Source organism: Pterocles gutturalis, unplaced genomic scaffold, assembly GCF_000699245.1.
Source record: "Pterocles gutturalis isolate BGI_N339 unplaced genomic scaffold, ASM69924v1 scaffold17389, whole genome shotgun sequence".
Lineage (NCBI taxonomy): Eukaryota > Metazoa > Chordata > Aves > Pterocliformes > Pteroclidae > Pterocles > Pterocles gutturalis.
Window position 1 is genome coordinate 43,172 of NW_010130990.1, and position 13,003 is coordinate 56,174.

General features: G+C 39.9%; 1 protein-coding gene across 1 annotated transcript; it reads left to right on the forward strand.

The window, feature by feature from the left end:
• The first annotated feature begins 425 nt into the window (after positions 1–425).
• Positions 426–9,986, forward strand: HTR2C (5-hydroxytryptamine (serotonin) receptor 2C, G protein-coupled). Its single transcript, XM_010080438.1, has 3 exons — positions 426–735; positions 6,646–6,846; positions 8,854–9,986. The coding sequence occupies exons 1-3, from the start codon at positions 426–428 to the stop codon at positions 9,732–9,734; spliced, it is 1,392 nt and encodes a 463-aa protein (XP_010078740.1). The 3' UTR covers positions 9,735–9,986.
• Positions 9,987–13,003: the final 3,017 nt, after the last annotated feature.

The following is a 13,003-nucleotide window of genomic DNA, read 5'->3' on the forward strand; positions in this document are numbered from 1 at the left end:
TCATCTATCACTTTTTACTGCTATAGAACGGGGAAAAAAAAAAAAAAAGGAAGCTAATGCACTGCTTACTTCTCACAGCTACTGAACTGTCTCCTACAATCTTCTGAAACTTGAACCTTGTATAAAGGGGAGACCAGACCACCGAACCCCACCTACCAGAGATGGACACAAGGCAAGAGATGGACACAAGGCAGGACTTTCAGTTTTAGGACCTAACCGTGCCCAGCAAGGCACAGGATAAAAAACTGGATACCAGCTTGGACATGGTTACTGTATCTCAAAATAGCAGATGACCAGTTTACCATACTGACCATGCTGGCCTTTCTTCACAACCATCCTGGACCAGAGAGGAACAGTGAACTCTTACACCGTACGCAATTCCTGGGCAGTATACAGCTCCTGAATACATTCTGCTGGACACAAAAATGTCCTATCCTTTACATTTCTTGAACGGGTCTGGAAATGGCAATGGATCTTTGTCGCCTGTCTCAGTAACAGGAGATCCCGAGCAGGATTACCCAGGTGACGAACACGGAAACAAAGTGCGTTGGGCAGCTTTACTGATCCTCCTGGTGATAATCCCCACCATCGGGGGCAACATACTTGTCATACTGGCAGTGTCTTTGGAGAAAAAGTTGCAATATGCTACCAATTACTTTTTGACATCCTTGGCGGTGGCAGATTTGCTCGTGGGTCTGTTTGTGATGCCGATTGCCCTTCTCATTATATTATTTGGTAAGTACAGAGCGTTTGTTTCATCAGGCTAGCATACAGGGTACAGTTGGGGGAGGTCTACTTTAAACAGAAAAACTGTTTGCTTTCCAAGATTACAATTTTAAAAATCACTTGGATGAGGGCTGCTAAATCTTCTCTCACTTTAATATAGCTTCATGTCTTTATGGGAAGCATACCCACTGTGGATACTCTTGCCTTTGAAACAAACCATTCCAAAATCACCTGAGACTTAGAACTCATACTAAACTGGAGCTGGACATGGGAAATTACACCTTATGCAGTGGAATATTATTTTAACAACATCTGCACAATATTTGTTCTATTGGATATTACACTAACTGCAGGCAGTCTTCTCTTAAAAAATGTGAAATGAAGAACAGGCATCAGCTCAGTGCACGGAACAAGGTCAGGCAGCTGATTTTACCTTAGTATGGACTCCAAGAATCATAAGCAGTCAGGGATGGTCCCTGGCACCATCAGTGACAACAAACTTCACCAGTATCAGTTTCAGAGAAACCAGTTTTCTCCCACTCCAGGGAAAGTGGCAGGTTTGTAAAGCATCCCAAAGAATTAACTCATCTGTCAAAGCCAAGGAAGCCTCAAACCCTGCACCTAATGTTTGAGACTCAGATTTATCACTTAGTCTCGTTCATATGGAATAAAACAGGTATTTTTTTCTACACGAACATACATTGGGTGTGACATTTTCTTTCTGGTTAGTCATTACAGAAGCAGCATGGCTTTTTCATGTTCTCCGATGCCCAGCAAAATCTGAAATAAAGCCAATCAGAGGCACCTCCTTTTACTCCTAAAATTTAAGAACACATTTTAAATAGTCTATTTTCATATCATACAAACAGAAAACAAAAAAATCAACATGAGATGTGTTTTCAATAAACTTACAGATTTACACAATTATCTTTAAGTTACAGATACCACTGGGCCCTAGATAATTAAAGGCTATAGGAGTTAATTTTTCCTATGCTAGATCTCAGAGTTGCCTGAGCAACTAGCAAACACAATCATAAACTTTATTTCAGAAAGGCCATCAGTAGCTTCTGTTTGCTGCAGAAGACTGGTATCACTTTATTAACAAATGTGTTTATTCACTAAATCCTTGAGACTGAATTTCTGTGTATTACAGACTGCTTCTCCCTAAACAGGGGTATGAACTGGAGGCCAGAACAGTCATAAATATCATTAAAGAGTCTTCTTTTCAAGTAGCAGTTTCTAAAAAGAAAAATTAATGTACATGACCAGGACAGTGATTTCTAACTTGGAAAAAAACCCACAGTCACTTATAAAAAAACCTTGGTATGTCATGCATGTGCATGTGTGTAGAGGCAACAAACATATGTATATACATACCTACACACAGGTACTCTAACTGCTTAGTTCTTGCCAAAGGCCTCATTAATAATAGAGCTACTAATCATAAAAAGTTAGTATTGGACTAAACAATCAATAAAAATGGAAGGCAACTTCTGGATTTTGTGGAGCTGTTTTTGGTGGTAGTGGAGTTTTTCTGTTTTGGATTTTTTAATTTTTATTTTGCTAGACTAATAAATCTGTTCTTTTTAATTTTATAAAGAGACTATTGCGGATTAATCTCTCAATTAATCCAGTGCTAAACCCTGGTTACACAGTTTAAAGCATGCTAGGAATCTTAATTTAGAAGTCAAACAAAAGCATCTTTCACATTGTGGGAAATGTACAAGAAAGTAGCAAAACTAGTTATCATTAACTAAGTAAGACCCCGACCAGCCTTTCACACAGCAATGGTTAAAACCGAAATGTCTTGCACAGGAGTCTCTCTTTGGCAGCCAACCAGAAAAACTGCTTTGCCTCTTCACCAACTGGTAGAAGATGCTGAGGTGTCTATAAAAGCTCCAAAGTATGAGCAAAATATGACAAGTTACTTGAATGAAGCTAGAACAGACATTTAAATACATAGTAAGTCTAAATCTTGAAGCTACATTAGCCAGATAACTGCTTGAACATAGAATAGTCATTGATAGCCAGAGCGCCAATGAAATCCAGCTCCTGGCACTGCCCCACAGGAATGTTTCCATAATGAAACAGCTGGGTGCAGCTTCCAGATACAAAGACAAATATTATGCTTCTGATTTGGGACTGATATCTAATTATGTGGAGAATATTTGAGGAAAAAGGTGTGATAAAATGCAGTCACATTAGAAGATCCTGTCTGTAAAGACTGATGTGTCTGAGAGCATTCAGCTTCAAAACCTGCTACAGATATTGGCTCCGTGCCCTGACAGTACGCTTACAGAAAAATCTTCAGAAATAGACTGTGTCTGTAATAAAGAGCTGCCCCTTATAAAAATAAATAACTAAATAAATCTTTAACTCATCGCAGGTATAATACCATGAGCAGAGGGTTATTTATTCTCGGCAGAGTGACCAAAATGTATTCTGGTACAAATGCACACCGCAATTTCAATGTAGGAGTGTGAGTGGCAGAATATCCAAGCAGTTCATTGCTTTTATTGCTTGCTAAATTCTTCTGATTTTAGAAGGCAAAAATGTTGCTATTCATTGGACAGTGAAACTGGCAAATGAAGATCCTCTCGTTTGCAAAGTCCGCAGCAGGAGGAAGTTTCTTGTTCATGGCTTGGTGGGCAACGGGTTACCTGGAGACAGTGCATGTAGCAGCTTTTAAAATATATTCTCTATTCCTGATATTCATCCACTTGAAAATCAGAATGTAATGCTGATCGTCCTAGGCTGCAAACCATTATTTTTAAAATCTATCACAAGCAATCGCCATCTTAATCTTCCTCCATGACTGATGATGAACCCCATCAACTCTTCCCTTCTTGCTTGTGGGAACTACCAGACAAAACTGCTTTAATTGAGGGCTACTTTCCAAATCTCAAATCCAAAGATAAGAAAAGAAAGGTCTCTTCTTCATGAAGGAACTCTAATTAAAAAAAAAAAAAATACTTTGTCTAAATTAAAAAAAAACTACACGACAGTGAACAACTACTTTTGAAGCTATGATTGTAGCAGCGAAATAAAAGCAAGCAGCCACTGGGTGGAACAGCAAGCCAGCAGCCTGGGAACGCCCGGCCGGTGCTGTCCACGAAGCTGAACACGGACACGAGGGTGAACGCCACACACGCCTGACATGGACATGCACATGCCAATTAGAAGATCGCAGCCTAGGCTTAAGTCAGCTGGTGATTAAAAATATCCAATTTTCACCTGGGTAAAAGCATTGTTATATAACAGCACCAAATCCTTTACGGGCAACACGTTGCAGCAGCCCTACAGCGGGAGAACAAACAGTTTCCAAGTCTATTTAAAGATCTCTCTTTATCATGCTTATACATGTACACAAGCAGTGCTTTCTCCCAAACTTTCAAAAAACCTTTTGGCTTACTGCAAGAGCAGCTCTGCCATACTGTACTTCGTTTTCAGGATTACACATTTGCAAGGCATTTCCCAGAAATAAAGCTTTTCTTAAATAAAGATTAATCAAGGACAGACAGCTGTGGTAAAAGCTCAACTTTTTAAGGTGCAAGACAAACCTTAAAACATGTATTTTTCCTTGTATTGACTCAAAATAAGGAAAATAAACTGCAACAGCAGCACCGCTGCAGTGCTGGGAGGATCCGAGGCAAGGTTTGCAGGAAGGAGGAATAGCTCAGTATCTTATACCACCTGATAGTTGGAGAAACCAGCCAAGTTTTCAGGCAGGCATGTTTGTCACGTAACCTAGGCATTTAAAAAAATCCAATCCACTAGCTCGGTTAAATCAGCATTTCAACTCTCAAGGAAAAAGAAGGTGGAGAGCCTCAGTCAGCCCAGTAAACGCTCTGGATCTACGCTGAGGATCATCGCTGAGGATCTACGGGAGGATAATCAGAACTTGGAACAATCCAAACTAGCGTGACCAGCTGTGACCTGCTAACGGCTTCCGATCACTGCTCTGCCAGACACACTCATTGTACCTGCAGCCTGAATTATCAAGCAGGACACCAAGCAGGTCACTGTCATGTTCAAAGGCCAGAGTTGCTTTCTGAGCCCTGAGGGGAAACTAACATTCCACCTTTTCCCTGCTAACAGAACAGGCCAGCAGTGATGCATACCACCAGCACCAGGAAAGCACAAAATCACAGCCCGGAGCAACCCCTCAAATGCGAGGTGCAGAGTTTCTAACACAGGTGTAACCAACAAATCACAATAAGTAAAAGCAAAACACAGCACAGGATGAATCCTAGACAATTACGTGATTCCTCAGGACTTTAAGGTGCCCATTTCACTGTATTTGTTTTGGTTAAATAATAACCACATTCTTAAGTTCCTATCAGCTACTGCACTTAAAGTCTGCTCTGATTTTGCTTGGATAAAAAACCCATCCTCTTATACACACAAATATAAGAGTACATAATGCTATCACCATGAATGCGTTAACTTGCTGCCTTTCTGCACCCAGTTTCAAAACACGACAAAAATAAAAACCAAACCTTTCTCTGTTCAGGTGAACTTAACCCAAAAACGCACAAGGTTGCTTTGCATCAGACAGCTGTTTAAATTTAAATGCATCTATGTTTAAAAGAAGAAAGAGAGTTTTTTTGTTGCAAAATATTTGAGGGTTGTCTTCTGCAAGAGTAAATTAACTACAAAAGGAAAGACTTTATCACGCTGCAATTCTCCAGAAAGCAAAGCAGTTACAATCCAAGGAGCAGCATGTAGGTCCTCTCAACAGAAGCATTAACTGCTCACTTGAAATCCAGCTCCGTTATCTGCCACTTTCCATTGCTCATCTGAACTACTCCTTCATCACAGAGTCAAAAGAAGTAGTCTTATTTTTCTGGAATGAGCAACAATATTTAAAGCCCATCATATTAATTATTTCTTCTTTCAACTTTTTTTTTTTCCTTCTTACACCTGTCTGCATGAGCCACACAACATTTTGGTTTTCCTTTTTGCTGTTCAGAAAGGCATCATACCTTACTGCCAGCTGGAAGTGTAGATAAAAAAATAAGAGTATGTGTTCCATAATATACTAATTACAACTTTCTCATGCCTGCCTGACAGAACAATTTTTTGAAGCAATTTCAACCATGATGTCTATTTTAGGAAATGTGCAGCTACATACTAAAAATCTACTGGTCAATGATTTGAAAATAGACTGCCTCTCACGTCTGCCTCACTGCCTCCGTCATCCTTACCTGGAGCCCACTGCTCTGGGGACGGGCGAGGTTCAGTTCAGGGCTCCATCCACCCGTTGGGTTTGTTTAACAGGCGAGGTTTCCCAAAACAGGGAACAGTGCAGAGCGCTATGTCTAACTTTATAAAATTTTCCATCCTCTGGAGCTTTTAATTCAAGTCAAGGCAGCACCATTATCATTTCCATCTATCAGTCACATTATGAAAAAATGTTTTAATCTCAATCTACTCCAATGTTAACACGTTGATAAGACCAGGCACTACTGGTCCAGCTCATTTGGCATTCTCAGCACGCAGATCTATTTATTCAGAGCAAAGAGATTAAAACCAATCTGATTTGGTAAAAATGTCTTTTTTTTTTTTTCCTTGTCATTCAACAAAGAACTGATTTCTCTAGTAACACTATGAATATGCCTACTGATTGAGCACAGCTGAATTTTTTACAGAAGGAGAATATATTTAGTAGGTCAACTTCTACCATTAAAAAATTGAAAAAACTTCTGTGTTTACACATTCTTCTCTAGGACTACAGAACATTCCTACAGACACAACACAAAGGTGCACCTCAAACTGAACACTGCTAGCACTGGATTGCTACACAAACTACTTGCAAGTGAAAATAAAGCAGTTAAGAAAAAAATAATCCAAGTTTCATGAAAGTTCATTTGGTTTGGTATTGTAAACATTGATGGGGAGTTTTCTGTTCTCTTTCAGACAATGCCTGGCCTCTTCCAACTGCCTTGTGTCCCATCTGGCTGTTCCTTGACGTCCTCTTTTCCACGGCTTCCATCATGCACCTCTGTGCCATCTCACTAGACCGCTACATTGCGATTAAAAAGCCAATCCAGGCTAGTCAGTACAATTCATGGGCTACAACCATCATCAAAATCATCGTGGTTTGGCTCATTTCAATAGGTATGTGAGACTTCGAGACTGGAGAAGGAATGCAGAAGCTTTTCCTGTCCAAAACAACAGGGGAAAGCTGGGGAAAATGGAAAATTTGGCCAAGTACTGTTGATTAGCAGACCCTAACACCTGGGCTAGCCTGCATCCACCTCTTGGATCATACATGGCTCCATCATAAAAATCTGGCTGAACTGCTGCTCGTTTGCAGGCTTACCAGATAGGGCAAGGATTGAGTAGGGATAATCATCACTCTTCTTCATGGTCTTAAGAGTCCAAAAATGAGAAGACAATATCTGTATGCATAGCACACCTTTTAGGAAAGCAAGATTTCATGTTCCTGCGGTAGTATATTCTGTCCCAAACACAATTTTAAGCCTTGAGTAGATGCTGCTAAAATCTGTGCCTTACAATTGTCCCATGAAGCAGGTAAAAAAAGGTAGAGTGAAAGATAAATGAGTGGCTGGTAACATTCACATTGACAGAGATGCACTGGCAATATAGCATAAGGAAGGATTAACTTCTAAGCAAAAAAAAAAAAAAAAAAAGGAACCAACCCATAACAAATCCTGAACAGTTTATACAAAGGATGCCAATGTATAAACTTTTATGATTTTAGCACCTCTGTGATGTGCATGTGGCACCTCACCTGTCTTTAATGCTTAAAAAAATAAATCTGTTAAATGAGCTAAGGAGGTGAAAACATTTAATTCAAATAACTTAATGTGTGCTGCAGGCAGCCACAGGCATAATGCTGTATGCTCTGTGCACAGGAGAAAGAAAAAAAATTATTCTGGACCCACCTTCTTGGCCAAGGCATACATGCCTAAACCCAAAAATTCCAACTTTTAAAAAATTCTGTAAGAGCTATGATGATAGGAGAAAAGATTCTACCTCTGTTTTATCACAGAAAAAGGAAACTGTTAACATGCCAAGACACAAGTTGACCTTTTAATGTCTGATTTATTGTTATTAATCAGTGCTGTACTTTCTCTTTTCTTTTTTATCTAACACAAAAGTACTCTGCAGCTGAGAGCATGTTCTCCAAATCAAAGGTTAATTTGGTTCAATCCTCGTTTTGAATGTTTGCTGTATTGGAAGGTGTGCCTCTTATTAAGAAAGTGATCAGGTGGCTTAAGGGTAAAACATTTTGCTCTTGCTGCCTTCAACCAACTTCAGTAGGCAGAGTAGCAGAGGAATACAGTAAATCCCTAGATCTCATTAAGTGGTATCAGGAAACAGCACAAATAACCTTCGCCAGACAGCAAGGAACCTGTTGTTTTTGTTTTAATGTCAGACTGCTGGCAAATGAAGTGCTGACTGTAATTCAGTGGTTATAAAAAAATCATTTAAAAGACAAGATTGCTAACATTTTTTTTAAACGAGCGGTGAATTACAGAGCTAGCTAGCTAGCCTCATTTAAACACTCTTAAATATGCAAGAGACTTTAAACAACAAATCTGTCTCAAACACACCCTGCATAATTCTGGCATCTATTTAACTGCTTGTATATATGAAAGAGTCAAGCACGGTGAAAAAAATCAGCTGTCTGTGGCCAGTAACTCCACTGGTTAAGATAAGGAAAGACAAGTTTTATGCATTTACAGAACTGCCCTTCAAAAACTGCAAAGGTTACCCTGGGACGGGAGGCAGAGCAGATGGCATTAGGGAAACCCATTTCACTGGAGGAAAAGCCATACTGATTCTAACTAGAGTCAAAGCAATTCACATGTTTTACACTTGAGAAGTTGGCAACTTTATACTGCTTCCTCAATCACTAAAAGTTAGGCTCAGTCTCCCTAGAAAGGGCATTCTGTCACGCTGAGCTTGCCAAGCCTCACAAGTACTATTTGCCCAATTACCCACACGATGCTCTCAACAATTCACGTTTTCTCTGTCTCCCTGTGCCTGCTCCAGAGCTCAGGAACTATCTTTCTTTAGAAACCCTGAGGCTTCAGGCCCAAAAAGGAGATTGCAAGTAATGACCATATGCTGAAGTATTTGATTTTTCTCCTGTAGGCATTGCTATTCCGATCCCTATCAGAGGCATTGAAGATGGAAATGGCAACTCGACAAACATCACGTGTGTCCTGATGCCTGACCGTTTTCACGACTTCATTCTATACGGATCAGTGGCTTCGTTCTTCATTCCCCTCGCTATCATGATAGTCACGTACTTGCTGACAATCCAGGTGCTACGCAAGAAGGCTTACTTGATCAACAAGCCACCTCAGCGTTTCACGTGGTCAACAGTGTCCACAGTATTTCAGCGTGACGCAACACCTGCCTCCTCCCCAGAAAAGGTGGCCATGCTAAACGGCTCCAGGAAGGACAAGACTTTGTCGAATTATACACCCATCTGCAGAACGTCTACGATTGGGAGGAAGTCCATGCAAACGATAACCAATGAACAAAGGGCGTCAAAAGTTCTGGGGATTGTATTTTTTCTTTTCTTGTTGATGTGGTGCCCATTCTTCATAACCAACATAAGTTCAGTTCTGTGCAACTCCTGCAACAAGGAGGTTTTTCAAAAGCTTATGGAGATATTTGTTTGGATAGGATATGTATCCTCAGGAGTGAACCCTCTTGTCTATACACTCTTCAACAAAACTTTTAGGGAGGCTTTCAGCAGGTTTATCACTTGCAACTATTGGACCACAAAGCCTATCAAGGCCCTTCGGAAGCACTCCAACAGGATCTCTTTCAGAAGTTCTGTGGCAGAGAATTCCAAGCTCTTTGTCATGCATGGGATGAGAAATGGGATTAACCCCATTATGTACCAGAGCCCAATGAGGCTGAGGAGTTCACCCATCCAAGCCTCATCAGCCATCCTGCTGGATACATTGCTGCTCACAGAGAATGAAGTCGATAAAACAGAAGAACAAGTCAGCTACGTATAGTGGCACAGCAGCCGTGTCCGTATTATAGTATTACTGTATGCATTATTCTAAGTAACTGTGCTGTAAGAGGGTATAAATACTATTGTTTTCTGTTATTTATGCAAGCAATATCTTATAAATTTATATTAATTCCTCTCCTCCAAAGTCTCCTCTACTTTAACCCCAACCCCAAGGTGGCAACCAAAACTTCCTTCTATGATAAACGACTAACGCAGAACTGTAGCATACAGGAAGAGGGAAATAAATAAAAGCTAAATCAACATGAGTATCTGACTTCAGTTCTCATCAACTTTAGTCTCTTCAAAGTACATTTTTCTTATAAAAGCATCTCCGTACAAGCACTGTTTAACATTCACTCTGGCAAGAAGAAAGAACACACTGTAGGTAGATGCTCTACCATGAAATTAGCAGGAGGATACAAACTGGCTGGTTTTAATTTAAATCCACCTTTACTCTATGTAGACAAAGGAGCACACAAGCTCCCTGCATTGCCTCCTACAGATACCTTCCCCTGCTGAGACTGAATATCCAAGTATGAGCCTTTCTTGTTCTCTGTGGGTACATATATCACAAGCAAAACCACTCGTTCCAGAGACCAAAAGTTGTACGTGCCCATTCCAGAAGGGTAAAACTGGTTCTTAGCAGGGTGAGAAAAAAACTTCCATGTACTGAAATTATGCCTTTGTGGTTTTACTGTAGCAGGGGGGACACCAGAATCTCGTACCCATCCAAATTTCATCTCCATTACTCTCACCAACACATAAGCTTGGGAAATCAGCTTTCCCCAAAGTACTGGAGTCTTAAGGGTAAGCAGTCAGCTCACCATTTTTTTGACAGTTTCCATTTACAGTAAAATGTTCAGCTCAGGCTTTGTTTTCATTTTTCATGTTTTCAGAACTCTTTAGCTACACACTAAAATTATGTACAGCAAAAGGCTTAGGTTTTTTCATGCGCAGAACAGAAAGTACTAAAGATAACATGTCCTTCCAACCTTTATTTATATATATTTAATTTAAAGCATATGCAAGTTCAAAACAGAGCCTAACATAACTGCCAGAGTGCTCCAGGAGAAAGTATTAAAAATACTTCTGTGGTACTGAGAGTGATTTGTGTCCTTACTCCCCTTTTTGGTGATAGTCACTAGCCACTTAAGTTAGAAGATGCTCTAACTGCTCTTCCTCCTCTTTTGTTAATCAGAATTTATTTAAGAGGATACTGTAGTTAAAAGCCAGAATTGGTCGATTGCTATAGCTGTGAAAGATGCCTGTATCTAAAAATACATGAGAATCACAAGCCTTTAATAAGACTTAGATTACTTTGAAGCTCAAGGGGGGAGGGAGTAGGAATAAAACAAACCCATGAAAGCCCCAGACTTCCAGGTACTTAGCTTAAAACTTCACAGACTAGTGTCTCATTTATCCCAAAGGAGGCACTCTGGAACCAGGTAAAAGTGGAATGACATCCATGCACAAAGTGATCACAGCAGAAAAATTAAAAGCATCATTTGCAATCCAGGAACCACCTTCCTGAGGAATAACGCCAAGGGGCAAATGGACACACAGCACCGTTCTTGGGGGGCTACTTCCCAACAGCCAGAGAGCAAGACACAGTACTCTTTAAAAACTCTCTTGTTACTTAAATAAATCCATGCAGATTAAACAAAAAATATCTATACAGCAGGCAGCAATCATCTGCTTTCAGCAACAACTTAAGTTTTCCCTTTCCAGCAGGAACATCACAGCTGGCTCACAGGATCTGGAAAGAGCAGGAGGTAACTTAGATCTCTTCTGTCCGACCCTGTTCTTGTACAGCTGTCAGTCTGCAATGAACAATGACAGGAGTGATTTGCCCTAAGTGTCCCACAGAGAAATTCCAAGGCCTCTTGGTAATCAGTGCTTAGACTCCACCAACAGGAAACAATCCTTGAAAGAGTCTCACCCAGCAAAGATGTATTTTGTCAAGCCAGCATAAAGATTTCTCAATTTTAGTAACCACAAATAGAAGCTCAAGATGTTCCACTTACTGAATTTAGTCAGCAACAATAAACCTAAATCAAAAGGACTAGTGACCAGCCAAAAATCAGTCTTCCTACAGAAGGAGGAAATTTCCCCACAGACAGAAACACATCATAGAGGAAAACATCCACATTTCATTTAACATGGTAAGCACAAAAAGAAATTTTTGTCCACTGACAAAGCACACAAGCTAAGAGTTCAGGTAACAGTCTTGGAAAGCAAAAGGACAGAGGGAAAAGAAAGATTAAGAGAAGATGCAGAACTATGAAATAAAAAGACAGCGCAATGGACGGCAGAGTTCTTGTTTTAGCAACCGTATCTACAAGAACAGATTTGATCAAAGACATTACCTTCATTAGCAAGACATGATTGAAAATATGAGAGTCACTGCAAGTTACTGTAAGAAAGCACAAGTCTGTTGTATGGTAACTAAGGACAACACTGCTCGTGTGGTACTGACAAGAGAGATAGGATGCTCAGGACTACATCCATGAGCATCATCTTCAAGTAACACAAATATAAAATGTATTTTTACATGTTGACTGCGGAGTGAGATTATTTTTATAGCTCCAACTTCCTTCATAAAGATAGCAGCCTAAATAATAATTGATAAAACGTTTGCAGTCGCGTGCTAGCGGAACACAAGACCTTTTCAAAAGACATTAATTTCTCTGTAGTGAAATGCTCTTAATTCCTTCAGAATCTGGTCCATATCAAGACAACCACTTGGCCAGCTCTATGGCTCTATATGCTACATAAAATAATAATTTACAGTTACCTAGTTTAGCTTTCCTCATTATCACATAAACTTTTATCTGGCGTATTTAATTTCTTTTTACACTACTACAGAAGCAAGGCAGACAAAATATCTACAACAAACAAGCACTATGGAAAGAAATATATTTTAGAATAACAATGAACAAGTACTGGTTTTTTTGCTGCTTAATTATTTAAAATACATCAGGGGATACTTAGTCAATGTTCTGGCTGCCTATCTGTTTAAAAATTACAGCAGAGAGATGCCAAGAGACTTCTCCAACGCACTCCAGTTCGGTCAGTGAAGACACACAGCTCTGTTTCCAGTTTCAGACCTGCAGATAAAGGCATTTCCAAATCCAAAAAGACTTCAGTGAAAGTCTAAGGCTTCTTCTGATCTGTTACTATCAACCTTTCACTGAAAGGGACCCTCATTCTCCTCCCTAACTGAATAAAATGATAAAAAATGGGTTGGAGGGTAAACAAAACCCTTTTAAT